We start from the raw sequence: 18,744 nt of genomic DNA on the forward strand, positions 1-18,744 counted from the left end.
AATAAAAAAGAAAAGGAAAGAAAAGACTAGGGGCTATATTAAGGGAAATCAAAAACACATAATGACTAATCCTGATGAAATTATCATAAAATTCTCACCTTACATGTGGCTATATAAATTGGTATAGCACCTTTGAAAAACCAAATGGCAATGCATACCAAGAACCATTTAAATATATCCTTTATATATGTTTATATCCTTTAATCCACTAGTTCCATTTCCAGAAATGTATACTAAAGAAATAATATTTTTTTTAAAGATTTTATTTGACAGAGAGGGAGGGAGAGAGCACAAGCAGGGGGAGTGGCAGGCAGAGGGAGAGGGAGAAGCAGGCTTCCCGCTGAGAAGGGAGCCTGAAGTGGGACTCGTTCCCAGGACCCTGGGATCATAACCTGAGCCAAAGGCAGATGCTGAGCCACCCAGGCACCCAAAAAATAATATTTTAAAAGTGAAACACTTAGATAAAAAGAAACAGTGAAAAGCTTAGTGTAGTATTTTATTTTATTTCATTTTTTCAAAGATTCATTTATGTATTTATGTATTTATTTATTTGAGAGTGAGCATGCACATGCACATGAGCAGGGGGAGGGGCAGAGGGAGAAGGAGAGAGAGAATCCCAAGCAGACCACTGCTGAGCATGGAGCCTGACACAGGGCTCAATCTCACAACCCTGAGATCATGATCAGAGCCAAAATCAGGAGTGTGATGCTTAACTGACTGAGCCACCCAGATGTCCCTTAGTGAAGTATTTTAAATGGCAAGAGGGCCAAAAAAAAAAAAAACCCTAAAATGTATAACAGCCAGGGAATGATTAGAACATGTTTTTTAGTGCCACCAGAGGAAAGCAAATCAATTGCATCTAGTACCATAAGAAGTGCTTATGATATATTATTTTCAAAATCAGAATATAAAATGATTTCTGCTCGATTAATGCAATTAGTTAACTATGTTCACAGATGGGAAAGGTTCTAGAGAAATGAAAATGGTTTATTTGTTAGGATGCCAGGATTTAGGGTGAATTTTCACTTACAGTTCTACTTGTATTGCTATGACTTCTTTAATAAGTAATAAAATAATAAAGACAGATGAAAACAAACCAGTGAAAGTGTCTTAATATGTAGTTCTCATAGCTACGATACTGAGATTTTAATCAGATTACAAGGTACAAAGATGGTTGAACACATATATTTACCTTCCTCCAAGAGTTCACTCAAATGACAAAATTTTTTAAAGACATAAACTTAAAAGGACAAAGACACTGGAGAGGCAGAAAATAAAATTTAGAGAGATTTAAAACACATGAAGAAAGCTGAATCAAAAGGTGCAGGATGAGAAAGCTGAGAAGCAACCTGATTTCCATTGTAGGACACCCCAAAAGAGCATAAGTTGCCCAGCTCCCAGAACCTGGGCAGCCAACATGAGAGAGGACTCTTCTCTGGGGGATCTGGATTAGCCCATGAGAAAACCTAAAGATAACCATATAGAGAAGATGGGGCAGCAGGTCACACAATGCCCACAGAGCTTACAATGAACACTTTGGACTTCACTCTTATATATGAGCACACTGTCAAGGATCATCAGTCATTTGGGGAAAAAACATCCAAATGCTAGAACAGAAAGTGAAGGAGAGAGGAAGAATCAAAGAAATAATTCAAGAAAACTTTTCCAAAGAGAAGAATATGAGTTTCTGGATTGAAAAGGCCCACTGAGCATCTAGCACAATGGATGAAAATAGAATCTCAATATGGCACATAATTCTAAAGATTTTAGGGCACAAAGAAGAAATTTCACAAGCATCCATAAAGAAGAAAAAATTGCTTGTGTGCAAATAATATTTCTCATTTGCTCTACCCTTATTTCAAATGCTCAGGAGCACATTGGTCAGGACTGCTCTAAGTACCTCTGATCCTGATTTATAGTAAGACTTGCCTTTTATGAAATTATATATCATACACACTTTCCTGTTGGCCTCCTTTGCCTGATTACATTTTGTTTTGTTGTTTTGTTGTGAAATGAATACATACTTTCTTTTCAAGGTGTGCATGTATCAACATCATTGTCTTTATTTTGTTTTACAGTTGTTTTTTCAGCAATGATATTTGAGACTATTACAAATCAAGATCTGCCTGTGATCAAGTGTGTTTTAATCAATCATAAGAACAATGATTCATCACTGGGGATATCATCATCGTATCCCATGGTAAAGTAATATTAAAATTCTAACTTTAGCTATTTTCTCTAGAGGCCATATTTTGTAAGCTATCAAAGCATACCATGGCTATGTGGGTTTTTCTTTTTGTGTATTTAAAAATATTATGTACTCACATGCACTCCATTTCATCCAGAGTCATGTTCTGTCCCGGTTTGGACTCAGGAAAGACACAGATACTCAGCATGAAAAAGTAACAGGAATTTCCCTTTGTAACAGGAATTACCCTTTCTCCTTAAAGAGAATCCAGGCTTCTCCCTCAAACCCGAGTCCCTAATTTCCAACTGCCTCCTGGATCTAGATAAAAATAGGTTTTCCATTTGCTCATTAAAAACCACCTATATAATTTATTTCATTTATATTTCCCCAAACCTGCTCCTGTACTTGTATTAATTGATTTGTGCTTATGGGCCTGTCCAGTTCCCAAGCTTGGAAGGTCAGCATTATTTTGGACTACTTCCTCTCTCTACCTTCACATTCAGTCAGTTACCAAGTCTTGTCAATTTCCTTTCTTTGATAATTCTCATATAATCACCTTATATTCTCTGGTCTCACAGCCACTTCCTTCATTAACTCCCCCATAATCACAATAATATCATAAGTGGCTTCTTCCTTCTACAGTTCATCTCCGATAGGGCTGCCAGACTGTTCTTTCTGAAGCATGGCTACATCCTTTACCACCTGCCTTAGAACCTTCAGTGACTTCCCATTAAACTGACGTGCAAATTGCTCCATCGTCTGACTCTGGCTCCTTCAGGTTCCAAATTTGTTTTTCATTACCCTTCTCCTTCATGCAATTCATCTATCAGCTTAGGTATTTACTCAAAGGAAGGAAGCTTAAATAATAGAGAACAGAAAATATTAGAAATATATAACAAAAAGTGAACATAAAGTAGCCAATTCCATGAACATTTCCAGGTAAGGATTCATACCAATATATATAGTCAGTCTGTTTTCTTCTACATAGATAGAATACATAAACACATAACATACATTACACGATGCCCTGGGGACTTCACTCCCCACCCCCCTTAAGATCAGAGATATTAAAAATATTCTCAAACTTAAAGTGTGAAATAGGTTTCTGTAACATTCCACATGAATGGAAAACTCCTGATTTAACACATGATTTTTTTTTTTTTATGCCAGAAGCAGGGCTGGTTTTAATTTTTTAACAGATACTGGCATCAAATAATTAAGATATTTTGCATACACAATATTTCAGCGTGGACCAAAAATGTTGATATTATTTGCTATGCTGTTTTAAACTTTCGGTGTCTTTTCAACTTAAGAAAATAGCTGCACACATTTAAGTGTTTCCTTTAAAACACAATCTTTGAAAAAAGCTGATAATTGGTCTTGGTTCCTAGTATTAAGTCTTGTGTTTTTTTTTTTTTTCATGTAGTATGTTATATTCTTAGGCAATATTTAGGATTGTAGCTCTCAAACAACATTAAACAGATAATCCTACAAATCCTAGATGAAGCAAAGATAAGCAGTCTGCACAATGTGCTTTCACCTTCCTGAAGTTGAAGCTGCTCCTTTGGGGCATTTTCCCACCTTAGTGGAAAGTGTATTGTTAGGGAAGCAGTGCTCTTTAAAAAAATGGTTTTGATTTCTTCCACAGTTCGCATTGCTCAGATGAGACATCTTTCTGAGACTCTTACAGTTCAGGAGTGTTTTGTGGTTTTGTTTGTTTGTTTTTTTGTTTTGTTTTTAAGATTTTATTTGTTTATTCGACGGAGAGAGACACAGCGAGAGAGGGAACACAAGCAGGGGGAGTGGGAGAGGGAGAAGCAGGCTTCCCGCCGAGCAAGGAGCCCAATGCTGGGCTCCGTCCCAGGACCCGGGATCATGACCTGAGCCGAAGGCAGATGCTTAATGACTGAGCCACCCAGGCGCCCCCAGGAGTGTTTTGAATAACCAACCATTCTGGTAGACAAAACTTGCCAATGTAACTCTAATAAATAAGCAACTACATCCTTAGCTGTATTACCGATACAACCTGGAACCAAAATAAGATGATTTTACTGTTCCTACAATCCACTTAATTGTTTAAAATCTGAATGTTTTCACCATTTATCATTTCTGTTTGAAGAAGAATGTGGTGTAGGCTGGGTTTCTCCACTGCAAAGTTACTCTTTTTTTTCTTTGTAATTAGCAAGTATTTGGGGGAAGATGCAAATATCCCGTTTCTCCTCTAATTTTCACCTGCTGATTTTAGCACCCATTGGGGGATCTTGCCTACAACAGTTATTACTGTGATGTTTGCCTAATGGTGATTTTCTTTTTACCTTATTCCCTCTACATGTCTAAATTGGAGTTGTGTGAGGAAGAGCTATCTCTTCTCTCCATTTTATTTATTTATATCAGTATGGACTCAGAGATATTTATTTTATTCTATGACTTATAACCCAAGACTATCAGTTTTATTTTGTTGCTCAGATTTGTCCAGCTTTGGCCATTGGGAGCTACTTCATGATGACTTCTGTGTCCTTTCAACTTGTGCCCAGTTTTCTCAAGCACTTCCTTACTTCCCGGTGCTACAATATAGTTCAGGTTCATCTTGCATTTTTCCTTACTATAGCCCTGGAATTAGCCACTTCTCCAAAGAAGCACTGGTTTTTTGGAGGATAGTATATAGAAACCATGGTCTGAGAGCTGGGTTTGCTCATTGCTATTGGGATGTCATTGCCTCTGGGCCCTCTGGAAATGTATGTATGTATACTACCCTCCCCCCCAACACACACAACACTTTTATCTATCATCTCTACATCTACCTACTTACCTATCTTATATCACCAAAAATTCATGCTGATAACTCTCATCTCAATTCAGCATCAAAGGGTTTATTCTACCTTTTCCTCTTTCCGTATTTGTACTTCTCTCTCTGATAGTAAGAAACCTGGTTCTCATTATCTATAATAATTGACTTACGTAAACCTGGTATATACCTAAACTAATTTCAGAATTGCTAACCCACATTCCAGTGAGAAACAGATTTACTAACTAGAATACAGTCTTTGTGTACAATTCTTTTTGTCTTTAATCTTACAGTATCCGATGTAGTATTTTTCAGTTACTTATTTTAGTTCTTTTCTTTCTCACCCCCTTCACCGTGGTTACGTTATTGATCTGTAATAGATATTAAATTTTTTTTTGGTATTCCATTTTGAGTTCCCCCAAAATTCTGGTTGGTTTTAATTGTTTATTTTTCTGAGTATGTGAAACATGATTATGGTCCTAAAATCCAAAGGCATATAAAAAGATACACTCAAGGGGCGCCTGGGTGGCTCAGTCGTTAAGCGCCTGCCTTCGGCTCAAGTCATGGTCCCAGGGTCCTGGGATCGAGCCCCGCATCGGGCTCCCTGCTCCGCGGGAAGCATGCTTCTCCCTCCCCCACTCCCCCTGCTTGTGTTCCCTCTCTCGCTGTGTCTCTCTCTATCAAATAAATAAAATCTTTAAAAAAAAAAGATACACTCAAAGAAGTATTACTCCCTCTTCATATCTATAACCAAGTTTCCATCCTTTTCCCACTTACCTCTTGTACGTAGCCAATCCCTTTAGTTTTTCCTTTTTTTTTTTTTAGAGAGAGAGTACATGCAGGTGGCGGGGGGAGGGGTAGAGGGAGAGAGAGAATCCCAATCAGGGGATTCTCCATGCTCATTGTGGAGCATGACAAGGAGCTTGATCCCATGACCCTGAGATCATGACCTAAACAGAAATCAACAGCTGGATGCTTAACTGACTCAGCCACCCAGGTGCCCCCACTTTAGAATTTTTTTTTATCTATTCCTAGATTTCTTGTGCACAAATGAGCAGATACATGTGTATTTTCTCAATCCCCTTCTTTCTTACATGAGGTGTAGTATACATGAAAGTATATACTTTTTTCACTTTTCTTCACCTAACAGTATATCCAGGAGATCACTCCAAATCAGGTCATGGAGAGTGTCCTCATACTTCTTTATGGCTGCATAGTATTCCATTATATGGAAGTACCATGGTTTATTCAACCACTCTTCTGTGTATGAGCATTTAGGTGGTTTCTAGTATTTTGCAATTACTTGTTTATAGGTATAGTCTTATATGTGTGGTCCTTGAAGTGGGATTGCCGGCTCAAAGGATGAGTGCACACGTAGTTTCATTACCTATTACCAAATGTTCCTCCAGAAGGATCACGCTGGCTTGCATTCCTCCAGAAATGTATGAGAATAGCTGTTTCTTCACAGCTATTATTCACACAATGTGTTGTCATACTTAAAATTTTGGGCAGGTTGATAGATGAGAAGTGATATCTCAGTGTTGTTTTAATTTACGTCTTATAATTATAACTGAGTTTGAACATTTTATTTGTATCTTCAAGGGCTATTCTTTATATCTTTCTTGGGTTAATTGTCTATTCCTTTCTTTTCCCCATTTTTCTACTGTGTTTTGGTCCTGCGTCCCTCATTGTTCTTTATATATTGGGGGTATTTTATTGGTAATATATGTTGCAAGTATTTTCTTCTAGTATGTCAGATTTTTTTATTTTGTTTTGTTTTGTTTTTACTTTATTCTGTGCCTATATTTTAAGATCAAGCTCAATTTCTGGACTTCACTTAAGCCTCCCACCACCACTATCCCAGCTTGGAAGTTACTTCTCCCTCCTCTGAAGTTCCAGGGCACTTAAATTTACCTTTCAAAGTAGTTGGTATCTTTTTATCATATTTCACCTGGTGTTTTAGCTATTCCTTCCTACTAGACGTGAAACCCTTTAAGGACAAGATCAATGTCTTTTCTTCCTAGTCCCATAGTGCCAATAGATGGTCTAGCACTTATCAGATATTGAAAAAATGAGCTTATCCGTTACTTGCTGAATAAATGGACAAGTAAAACCAGAAGTATGGCTTATGATCAGTAGCAGAAGACCTACCCTGCTCTTCACCTGAGGAAGCTTGTGGGTATGTGTTTGTGTGTATGCATGCACATGTGTGTAGGCATACTATGCTATGTGTTTGGAGGGTAGGAGGTGAAGGGTCCAGAGACAGAAGTTGCTGCCACACCCTCCTTTCAGCATATCTCAGTTACTTAAAGCAGGCAAGAAGTGTGGTGGTGGCAATGAGCCTATGGGGTATCTGCCCAGAAAATATTTAGGTTTTTAAATTCCCTCTAACATGGATACCAATTTACTATTACTATGTAGACTCTTTTTTTAATTATTTATTAAAGATTTTATTTATTTATTTGACAGAGAGACACAGTGAGAGAGGGAACATAAGCAGGGGGAGTGGGAGAGGGAGAAGCAGGCTTCCTGCTGAGCAGGGAGCCCGATACAGGGTTCGATCCCAGGATCCTGGGACCATGACCCGAGCCAAAGGCAGACACTTAACTACTAAGCCACCCAGGCACCCCTACTATGTAGATTCTTATCTACATACCAATAATCACAAAAACAGTCACCTTTGTAGAATGAATTTTATGACTATTGTTTGTATATTAGTTTGTTAGAGCTGCTGCACCAGAGTATCACAGCCTGGGTTATAAAGAACAAATTTATTGTCTCATAGTTCTAGAAGCTAGAAGTCTGAAATCGAGATGTCATCAGGGTTGGTTCTTTCTGAAGGCTGTGAGGGAGGGATCTGTTCTGGGCCTCTCTCCTTGGCTCATAGAGGTTCATCTTCATATTCACATGGCTCTCTTCCTGGTGCATGTCTTCTTCAAACTTCCTCTTCTTATACGAAACCACCCCAACAGCCTCATTTTAACTTGATTACCTGTGGAAAGGCCTCATGTCTAAATAAGGTCACATTCTGAGGTAGTAGGGGTTGGGAGTCAACATATGAATTTCAAGGGACACAATTCAACCCATAACAGTATGTAAAACATATTAGAAATGAAGCCTACAGTTATCTATCTTTTTTTTAAAGATTTCATTTATTTGAGAGAGAGAGAACACAAGCATGGGGAGAGGCAGAGGGAGAAGCAGACTCCCCACTGAGTAGGGAGCCCGACATGGGGCTTGATTCCCAGGACCCTGAGATCATGAGCTGAACTGAAGGCAAGTGCTTAACCAACTCAGCCACCCAGGTGCTCCTATGTCTTCTCTAGAGAATTGTAGATAATAGGATTTTCAGTCAGTAATGTGTTCTCCAGTGTTGAGGGCAGTATGTCAACACGAATCTATTTGATAAAGGTCCCAGCTAAGAAGAGGATGTAAAAACATGCACTAGTAGTGAATTCACCTTATTTCCACACAGGCGTCAGAACCCCCAGAAGACCTCGGGTGCGCCTTGAAGCCTGAGAGCACAGAGGGAGTCTATGGAGCAGCAGCTGTGGAAGTGGACATGTTGGCATCCATCACACTGCAAGTACTGGTCAACACCCCAGGGAACATTTCCTGTCTCTGGGTCTTTAAACACAGCTCCCTGAATTGCCAGCCACACTTTGATTTACAAAACAGGTAAGTGGGGGGCGGGAGGGGGAAGGGGGAGCACCCACAAGGATTTTGGGAGGAAAACTTCCTTGCATTGAATGTAGTTCATATGGAGTTTCTTTCCAAATGTCTATCCATAGCCATCGTAACTCTTATCTCCAGTGAAATAATGAACTAAAAATATAGTTAGGGCATGAATACATGGCATTATGTATTTATCAAACCTATAGTATGTATAACACAGAAAGTGAACTCTAGTGTAAACTATGAACTTGAGTTAGTACCAGTGTTGGTTCACCAATGGTAACAAATATACCACACCTAGGCAAGATGTTAATAATAGGGAAAATTGTGTGTGTGTGTGTTGGGGGGGAACATATGTGGGATCGCTCTGTACTTTCCACTCAATTTTTCCATAAATCTAAAATTACTCTGAAAAATAAAGCCTATGAACTTAAAAAATTACATATAGATGTAGTTAGGGCCTAAGAAGGCAGTGAATGGCTGGAAAAATGTAAAACAAACAGTGAAAGAATATTTGGGATTTTTGCAGTGTCTTGTTTTTTTAATTGGATCTTGTCTTAAAGATAAAAAGTTAGAAAATGTCCATTACTTTCTACTTCAAGTAGCCAGAAGCTTCTTTCTGGGAAATGCCGGGGGAAAGAACATTTGGTTTTAATCTCTTTTGTTTCACAACACGATGAGCAGAATTGCCGGTGACATCCACGAAGTGTTTTAGTAAGAAATTGATCTAGGTATGAGGAACATGGATCTCATGATCCAGAAAAATATCTTAGCCGAGAATTGTGATGGAACGGCCGTCTGTAACTCTGTGCTGATTGCTGCCCCCTGCTGTCTCGGTCCCTCTTGCTGAGACCAGATAGGGGCAGGAAGAAAGAGGCACAAGTCATTCAAATGCCCACTCGATAATTCTAAGACTACTTTTCTCTCCAGTTCTTGGGGGTGTTCTGGTGCCCCAGGGTGTAGAAGAGGTTCTGTCTTTCCAAGAACAGTGCAGTAAGTGGTACCCAAATGGCCTACAGGGGGTATCCTGCCTGACTGAGGTATGGGGGGGACATCTCTGTGACTGACCTGTACCAAATTGTTTGCATTTGTTTCTTTCAGGTCAAACAAACTCATAAGTAATTTTTAGGACAGTGGCTATAATTCTGAAGTTTGGTTCTAAATCTTGGAACACATTCATTTTCCTTTCCTCTTTTGAGACTGTATTACTCACTTCTGTTTTTTGGTTATTTGTACCTTAGGGTTAAACCAAAGCACTCTTCTATTAAAAATTTTGGCTTAAAGTAATGTTCTGGTAATCTTATTAAAATTTTATGCCACAACAGTTCTCCCTGGATTGAGACCAAAAAGCAAATGTAGGGTTCTTGTCATTCCATGAGAGGTTGCCTTCTTTGATTTAGGACCGACGGTCCCATTTGTTAGTCCACGTTATAGGTCTTATGTGGATTAGTTAACTTAGTACCAAAACTATTTAGCAGCTTGTCCACGGTAGAGAATTACAGAAATTTAGCTCGGGACTCATGGCCAGAAAGCTTGAACACCTAGGCTTTGATCACTGTCTTCCAGTTGTGTATGATATGCATTAAGTGTTCACAAATGATACCAGGAGAACAAATGGTTCAGAGAAAGAAAGCACATCACCAGAATATCTGCAGGCACAAATCAAATACATATCCTATTAACGTATTGTCAGTAGGAACGCAAGCACAAGTATTCTCGAACCAAGCAGCTTAGAGCTCTGCGGCAGGGCAGGGCAGGGCAGGGCGGGGCGTCTCTCATATAATGTGCACTTGGATTGCCCGCAGACCTTGTTCAAATGCTGATCCTTGATTCAGTGGGTCTGGGCAGGGCCTGAGAGTCTGCATATCAGTCAACAGTCAGCTTAGGCTAACACTTGGAGAAATGCTACACTCTTGAGTAATGAGCATCTAAAGGTCAGGAAGTGTAAATTCACAGCCAACATTACTCAACAAACTATTAGAGAATATTGTAAGCTTTAATGAGAACAGGTATCACCGAACACATCGAAGTTGTTTCTTGGAAAAAGATTGCTCCCAGCCAAATTTATCTCTATCAGGTATCTAAAAAGTTAAAGGCCAAACACTGAGCCATCTTTCCCCTTACATATATGTGATTTTCTCCTTCACATAGGATAATGCCTTGTGTTAGATTTTGCTTGAATTCTTTCATCTACAGAGAGAGTCACACAAAACAGAATGTTCCTTATCTCTGTATATCTTGCTCATACAGTCGTCTGGGTCCGCAAGTGGGGAACTGAGACTGATGGCCAGGTGACTGAGCAACATAACTATGGAGGTGCTTGTCATTGAGGGGAACGGTCCGTTACTACTGGTGGGAGTGTACCCCCAAGCCTGGTGGGAGTGTACCCCCATGTTGGGATGGGAGATCCACCCCCCCAGAGGCCCGAGAAGCATGAGGTGAAGGTGCTGGAATGGAGGTCACTCACTCTGAAGGGAGGGCTTGGATTAAGTCAGAGTCAAACTAACCAGGCTCCGGCAGAGTGGGAAGCTGCTAGCCCCCTGTGCCACAGTCAGAGATGGAATGTGGGGCCCCCCTGAGCCGCCCGCTGACTCAGGATGAAATTTTATGTTTTAGTTTCACACGTTTTCCAAAATAACCAGTTCTCTTTCTTGTTTTTTTTCAGAGGAGTTGTTTCCATGGTCATTTTGAAAATAACAGAAACCCAAGCTGGAGAATACCTACTTTTCATTCAGAGTGAAGCTACTAATTACACAATATTGTTTACAGTGAGTATAAGAAGTAAGTGCACCTTGCTACTCAGTATTCCATTTTACCAACTGCTGAGGACACAATATTCAGGTTTCCCTCAATATGTAGTTGAATGGATTGAATTCACTTCAACCATCCATATAACCCATTGACACTCTCTGGCATAACCCGTGGACTCTCAGAATGAGCACTCTTGAAAACCCAGGACACTCTCTGTTCAGCCCTCCCCAACCCCCATTTTTTCAGTGACATGACTGACAGGGAAGAAATGGAAAACATTTTGACCTTGACCTTGGAGTTAGAAGTCCTGGGTTCTTATTCTGGATCTGTTCCCACCACCTTTGGCAGGTCGCTTAATCTCTCTGAACCTCAAATTTCCTATCTGTAAAATGGGGATAAAAATACATACCTCACGGGATTGTAAGATCTTCGCACCATCCACTAGAGCTCGCTGAGATTTGAAAATGTCCATGTCTGCTTCCAACAAGGTGGTCGCTAGCCACATGTTGCTATTGAACACTTGCATGTGGCCAGTGTGACTGAGGACCACAGTGTTAACTTTATTCATGTTAAGAAGTTAAAAATTAGGGGCGCCTGGGTGGCTCAGGCGTTAGGCATCTGCCTTCGGCTCAGGTCATGATCCCAGGGTCCTGGGATCGAGCCCCGCATCAGGCTCCCTGCTTGGCGGGAAGCCTGCTTCTCCCTCTCCCACTCCCCCTGCTTGTGTTCCTTCTCTCGCTGCGTCTCTCTCTGTCAAATAAATAAATAAAATCTTTAAAAAAAAAAGGAAGTTAAAAATTAAACTTAAATAACCACATGGAGCTCGTGGATACTTGATTTATATGAATGCTAGATCACTACGCAAACTGCCAGGAACAACGCAAATGTTCTTATCCATGGAGGCAACTGTGCCGTTGGCAGAATCGCCACATGCATGTGCCCTCTGGCTTCTTGTTTCCTCCCAGTTTTGCACAGTCCTAGCAATTGCCCAGACTCAGCACGGTATACGCTGAACACTTCACCTCACATGACACGCAGGGCCTAGAGGTAGGTGCCTTCATATACATCCTACTGCCTTTAAAGACCAAGGCAGTGCTCCCAAAACTCTGGTTTATGCCATTTTATTTTATTTTAATTTATCTATTTTTTTTACATTTTATTTATTTATTTGAGAAAGAGAGAGAGAGCACAAGCAGGGGGAGTGGCAGGCAGAGGGAGAGGGAGAAGCAGGGTCCCTGCTGAGCAGGGAGCCCGATGTGGGGTTCAATCCCAGGACCCCAGGATCATGACCTGAGCCAAAGGCAGATGCTTAACCAACTGAGCCACCCAGGCACCCCTATGCCATTTTAAATTAGTTTTCTGGCCACACCTGAGTACTAGGCCACCTCTTCCTTGTCAGCGACTTGAAGGCACAAAGCCAGGGCATGGTGCATGAGCGTCCAGCCCACGGAGGTGCCCTGGCTCATGGACGGTGTTCTGCACGTACCATCTTTGCTGAGGGGGATGCCGCACGTACCATCACGTTGCCTCACAGCAATCCTACCTTCACGCGGGTGGGAAAACGGACACACTGGGTGGGTACCACAAGAGGCCAGGTCTACGCGGTCTGCACCACACTGCACTGGGCTTGTGGTCGTGTTGCTAACAGACAGAGCACCTGTGGCCATTTAGATTCCCAGAAGTATCATCTTAACTGGGGCCGGGCTGGGGTGGTAGGTTTCTAAAATCGGCCTCTAAGGCAAAAAATCTGGTAAAGTCAAACTTTGTCAAAATTTCTGAAAAGCCCTTCAGTTTACTCTGAAATTTATAGGACCAGAGGCCTAGAAGCTCAAAAATCAAGAGGTACCATTTGTTTCTCTTTGATTTTGGTCTTGTTCCCTGTCCCCTCCTCAGTACCTGACCCCACTCTGTGGGTCAGCGAGTCTGTGTGCTTCAGGTCGGAAGGGAATCAGAGATTCCTTGCTTGCTCTCTTTCTTTTTTTCAGATAAGTGGTGTCTGTTGTCGTCTCTATTATATGTAAGGTATCTTCTTTTCACATAAGATTTATAGTGTAAAAATATGACAACAACTATTCAAGTAAATTGTAACGTGCTTTTAGCATTCTGGGTGGTGAGGTTAAAAAAAAAATCAGGTGTGGGAGTCTTGGCAACACTCAATGTGAAAAAGAGGAAAGGGTTTACTAGCAAACCACAGGTTTAGCAGTAACCAGCAGTTAAGGCCTGGTTGCTAAAAAAAAAAAAAAAAAAAAAAAAAAAAAAAAAGCTGAACCTTGGCAGCATTCATGAGAATGGAATGTCTAGGTTCAGGAAATGAATGGATGATTATTCTTCTCAGACGGATATTGACAAAACAGAGCAACCAGATAGTGAAGAACTTGGAATTTCTTAAATTCAAACAGCTGAAGGACTTGAGAATGTTTAGCATAGAGAAGGAAATATTTTGAAGGGAGGAGACTGATGGCAGTGTATTGTAATGTATTTTTCTGGCATATGAGTCAAGGAACCTGGCCTAACTAGTTAAAATACCTTGGATGGGGGTCGTCCCTGGATGGCTCAGTTGGTTAGGTGACTGACTCTTGGTTTCAGCGTGGGTCATGATCTCGGGATCTTGGGCTGCACTCCGCTCAGAGTCTGCTTGTCCCTCTCCCTCACCCGACTTGTGCTCTCACCATCTCTCTCTTCCCCCCCTCCAATAGATAAATAAATAAAATCTTTAAAAAATAATATTAAAAATAAAATACTTTGGACAGTAATTATCTCCCTGACCTTTGTTTCTGATTTTCAATATCTGAAAGATTTTCATGTGGAAATAAAGCTACACTTAAAAAAAATGCTCTAGAGGGTAGAATTGGGACCAATGGTCAGAAATTGCAGGAAAGAATAAAAACCACCACATAATGAGAAAAGATATTTGCAATTCACTTAATCAACAAAGGATTAATAATCATAATAGGAGATAAGAGCTTCTATAAATCAATAAGAAAAAAACAGAAAAATGAACAAAAGACAAGTGGGCATTTCACTTTCAGAACGTGAAAACTAAATGGTCAACAAATATGTTAAATAATAACTGAGAAAACCAAGTTAAGACCACACTGAGAGGGGAGCTTGGGGGGCTCAGTCGGTTAAGCGTCTGCCTTTGGCTCAGGTCATGATCCCGGGGTCCTGGGATGGAGCCCTGCATCGGGTTCCCTGCTCAGCGGGGAGCCTGCTTCTCCCTCTCCCACTCCCCCTGCTTGTGTTCCTTCTCTCGCTGTGTCTCTTTCTGTCAAATAAATAAATAAAATCTTAAAAAAAAGACCACTGAGATACTATTTTATACCCACTAGATTGTTGAAAATTAAGAAGTCTTGTATACTTGGTGAGTATACAGAGCAACAGGAAATCTCATGTCCTGCTGCATAAGTTAAATTAGCACAACCCCTTTGGAAAGCAGATTATCATTATGTGTAAGGCAGAATGTGCTCATATCATACAAACCAGCAGTTCCCCTCCTAGGTGTATTATTAAAGAAACTTACACACCTACCTCAGTAGAAATGTACAGAATGTTCATAGCACCATTGTTGTTAAATACAACAGACTGGTAACAAGCTAAATGTCCACTGCAAGAAAATGGAGTAATAGATGGTAATATATTCACTGATGGAACACTATGTAGCGGTAAAAAAATGAATGTGGTATATAGCTACATGCAAAACCATGGATGAATCGACCACATAAGGTTGGATGAGAAAATGAAGTTATGGAAGACTACGTATTGAGGGATACCATATTTTGAAGATCAGAAACAAACAAAGCAAACCAATATATTGTTTGGGGACACACATCTATGTAGTGAAAATATTTTTAAAAGCACAGGAATGATAAACACAAAATTCACGTTAAAGTTTACCTAGGGTTGAGATGGTAGGAGCATAAAAGTAGATTTGAAGATATTAATATTCCAGGTACTAAGTTGGAAATGGGTCTGTAGGCATTTGCGTTTATATTGTGCTTCAAAATTTACACTTCATATATTTTGTGTGCATATAAATATATATATATGTATGTATTACATAATATTTTTAAACAAAATGTATTGTAAGGCCAGAGATTGGAATTTAGAACAGGGAAAATTTCTTTTAAAGGAAAAGGTTTCTTGAAAAATGGAATGATCTACCCTGGGAGGTAGTGAACTCCTGTCGCTAGAGGGGTCCACGCAGAAGTAGAAAGTTTGTATGTTAAGCATTGTGGGGAGCAGAGGATGGGGGGAGGGGAGAGGTATGATGGTCCAAAAAGAATGGGAAGCCAAACTGAACCTCTCAATTCTGTTCCAATTCTAACTCTATCCTACTGTATTTCTGTGTTTTTAACTCAGTATATTTCTCCCTAGTTCTAGATAAAGTCATGGGAAGAAAGTTGGGTCTTCAATATATGGGCTTTAAACTTTATGTGATTTCTAGTTTTCTTTTTCTTATGCAAATCACTATTTGTATTTTTACATGACCTCACTCCACTTAACTTTAGTTGTCTGTAGGTTTAGGAAATACCCCAAGAAATTAGCTAAGAGGACAAATGCTAAAGTTGGCATTTCAGCCAGAGTTGAATTTAATCTATTGGAAAGGAGGGGATGTATTATTGTATACATTTGGAGGGGAGCAGAAAATGCTGCTATGGTATAAAACATGTAACTTTCCTTAATGACGTAGAATTCTTTTTTTGAGGGGGCTGCTAAGACAATTAGTTTTAAAATATGAAAATGTTACTAATTTATGATGCTCTAGATACACTGCTTTACACATTAAGGAGACCTTACTTTAGAAAAATGGAAAATCAGGATGCCCTGGTCTGCATATCTGAGAGCGTTCCAGAACCGACCGTGGAATGGGTGTTCTGCGATTCACAGAGTGAAAGGTATGACGTGTTATAGAGGTAATTGCTATTATAGCTTTACTTTTTGGTCTTTTTCTAATATAGCTGACATCATACTGTATGCATCAATTGGCTCATCAGAAGAATGGGAATGGGAAAAGAACTTACCTTATGCTGTAGTGATGAAATGAATGGATACATGTGAGGCTCATCAAATGGCTGGCGCCTGGCAGATAATACCACATAAATGTTTACTTTTGTTTTTCACACATGCCATAGCTAAGTTCTCACAAAGTGAGAATTCATGCAGTTTGAACTAATAAAAATTTACTAAAGAACTTAATGAAAAATGGGACTAAGAAGGAGAAAAAGTAGTAAAAAGTTAGGTTACCAAATGATATGAATGTGATCACAAATTTTAGAGGAAAAAGAAGAGATTACCTGTAGATACATATGTAACCTGTGCATGGGGCGGGGGGGGGGGGGGGGGGGAAAGATGGGCAATCTACACCCCAAAATAATAATAGTTGTTATCTCAGGGTGGTAGGAATATGGACAATTCAAAATTCTTTTCTTTGGGTTTTTTTTTTTTTTTGTATTTTCCGAAATTTCTACAAGAACCCAATTATTGTTGTCTTACAATAAGAAAAAAATACCCTGAAGGAACGATATGTCAACAAATAAAAGAATGCATTTGACTAAAGTGGTAAGGGGGAGAAAAGGCTCCAAAAGCCTGCTTTCGGAAAGGCCGCGGTTAGGGTTAAAACTCTCAGGGAGGAATCCAAGTCTGTCTTGTGCTGAGAGGGGGGTGTGAGGGCGTGGGGATAGGGATGAGGAGGTGAGGGGGGGCGAGGGAGGTTGCGGGGGCCTGGGGGTAGGGGGCTGAGCGGGTGGGCGCGCGGGTGGCGGTCGTGAGGGGGTGGAGTGGGGGCAGGAGGGTGGGCGGCGTGGCGGTGGGGATGAAGAGCTGAGGGTGGGGGGCTGAGGAGGGATGAGGGTCTGAGGAAGCGTGGGAGGGTGGACGGGTGGTGGTGAGGGGTATCGTGTGGGGTCCCGAGACCCGCCGACTTCCCTCCTGAGTCACGCCTCGCCTCTTCCCCGGGAGCTCTGCGGACGGTTGACTTCGGCAACTTTCTTCTCTCTTCCTTTCCCTCGAAGTCCTCTTCTGGGCTTGAAAGAAGATACCCAACTTTGTTAGGTCGTATTGAAACCTAATGGTGCTTTTCCTTTTCTCCCGCCTTTTTTCCCTCTTTCTGTCTTCTTTCTCCATTCTTTCTCTCGCTAAACAACAACAACAACAAAAGAGGTCACCAAAGCCCCCCAAATTTAAACTTACATAAAAATTTATGTAATTTGGGGTTCCTGGCTGGCTCAGTCGGGAGAGTGTGGGATTCTGGATCTCCTATGGTGAGTTCGAGCCCCACAATGAGGGTAGAGCTCACCAAAAAAAAAAAAAAAAAAAAAAAAAAGAAGAAAAAAGTATGTAATTCTGTCCAGTGTTATTCTAGTTTCTTTCTTTCTTTTCTTTTTTTTTTTTTAGTGTTACTCTAATTGGTTGAGATAATGACTAACTAGAAATCTTAGTAGATTTGGGTTTATTTACGTTTTGACCCGTTCCTTTCTCTTAACCAGCTCTAGAACCTTTCACTTTGTTTTTCTCCTTCACTTTCATTTGTAATTTTAAAAGGTGTTTGGTCAGAAGGCTCTTTTTTTTCTAATTGCAGCTGTAAAGGGGAGAGTCCAGTTGTTGTTACAAAGGAGGAAAGTGTACTTCATGAACTGTTTGGAACAGATATAAGGTGCTGCGCAAGAAACGAGCTGGGCAGGGAGTGTACCAAGCTGTTCACAATAGGTAGGACCACGAGGCGGGGTTCTTCTCTTTCCAGTGACTATTCCTTAGGAAAAACCGAGGCGGACAGTGACTGCTTAGGTCATCATTCACCTTCAGAGCTGCCATAGTTCTTTTTTTTTTTTAATTTTTTATTGTTATGTTAATCACCATACATTACATCATTAGTTTTGGATGTAGTGTTCCATGATTCATTGTTTGCGTATAACACCCAGTGCTCCACGCAGAGCGTGCCCTCTTTAATACCCGTCACCAGGCTAACCCATCCCCCCATCCCCCTCCCCGCTAGAACCCTCAGTTTGTTTTTCAGAGTCCATCGTCTCTCATGGTTTGTCTCCCCCTCCGATTTCCGCCCCTTCATTCTTCCCCTCCTGCTATCTTCTTCTTTTTTTTTTCTTAACATATATTGCATTATTTGTTTCAGAGATACAGATCTGTGATTCAACAGTCTTGCACAATTCACAGCGCTCCCATAGTTCTTTATGCCACTTAGAATATTTGGGATTCAGAACTGCTGATTTCTTTATGAAAGGGTAGACAGTCTCTAAAGGATTCTTCTATCCAAGCAGCTCGTAACATTTGAGATGACAGTAAAATCTTTGGTCTTCAGAATGTTCAGCATGTATTTTGCATTGAGGGAAAA

General features: G+C 40.5%; 1 protein-coding gene across 2 annotated transcripts in view; it reads left to right on the forward strand.

Annotated features, from left to right (window-relative positions):
• FLT3 (fms related receptor tyrosine kinase 3) overlaps positions 1-18,744 on the forward strand; it is a 72,279-nt gene that overhangs the window by 20,059 nt on the left and 33,476 nt on the right. For both annotated transcript variants that reach the window (XM_027589965.2, XM_027589966.2), the window contains exons 2-6: positions 2,079-2,200; positions 8,449-8,651; positions 11,314-11,429; positions 16,165-16,294; positions 17,977-18,104. In XM_027589965.2, coding sequence (XP_027445766.2) covers positions 2,079-2,200; positions 8,449-8,651; positions 11,314-11,429; positions 16,165-16,294; positions 17,977-18,104 — 699 coding nt within the window. The remainder of the gene's footprint in view (positions 1-2,078; positions 2,201-8,448; positions 8,652-11,313; positions 11,430-16,164; positions 16,295-17,976; positions 18,105-18,744) is intronic.

Source organism: Zalophus californianus, chromosome 3 (genome assembly GCF_009762305.2).
Source record: "Zalophus californianus isolate mZalCal1 chromosome 3, mZalCal1.pri.v2, whole genome shotgun sequence".
Taxonomy (NCBI): Eukaryota; Metazoa; Chordata; class Mammalia; order Carnivora; family Otariidae; genus Zalophus; species Zalophus californianus.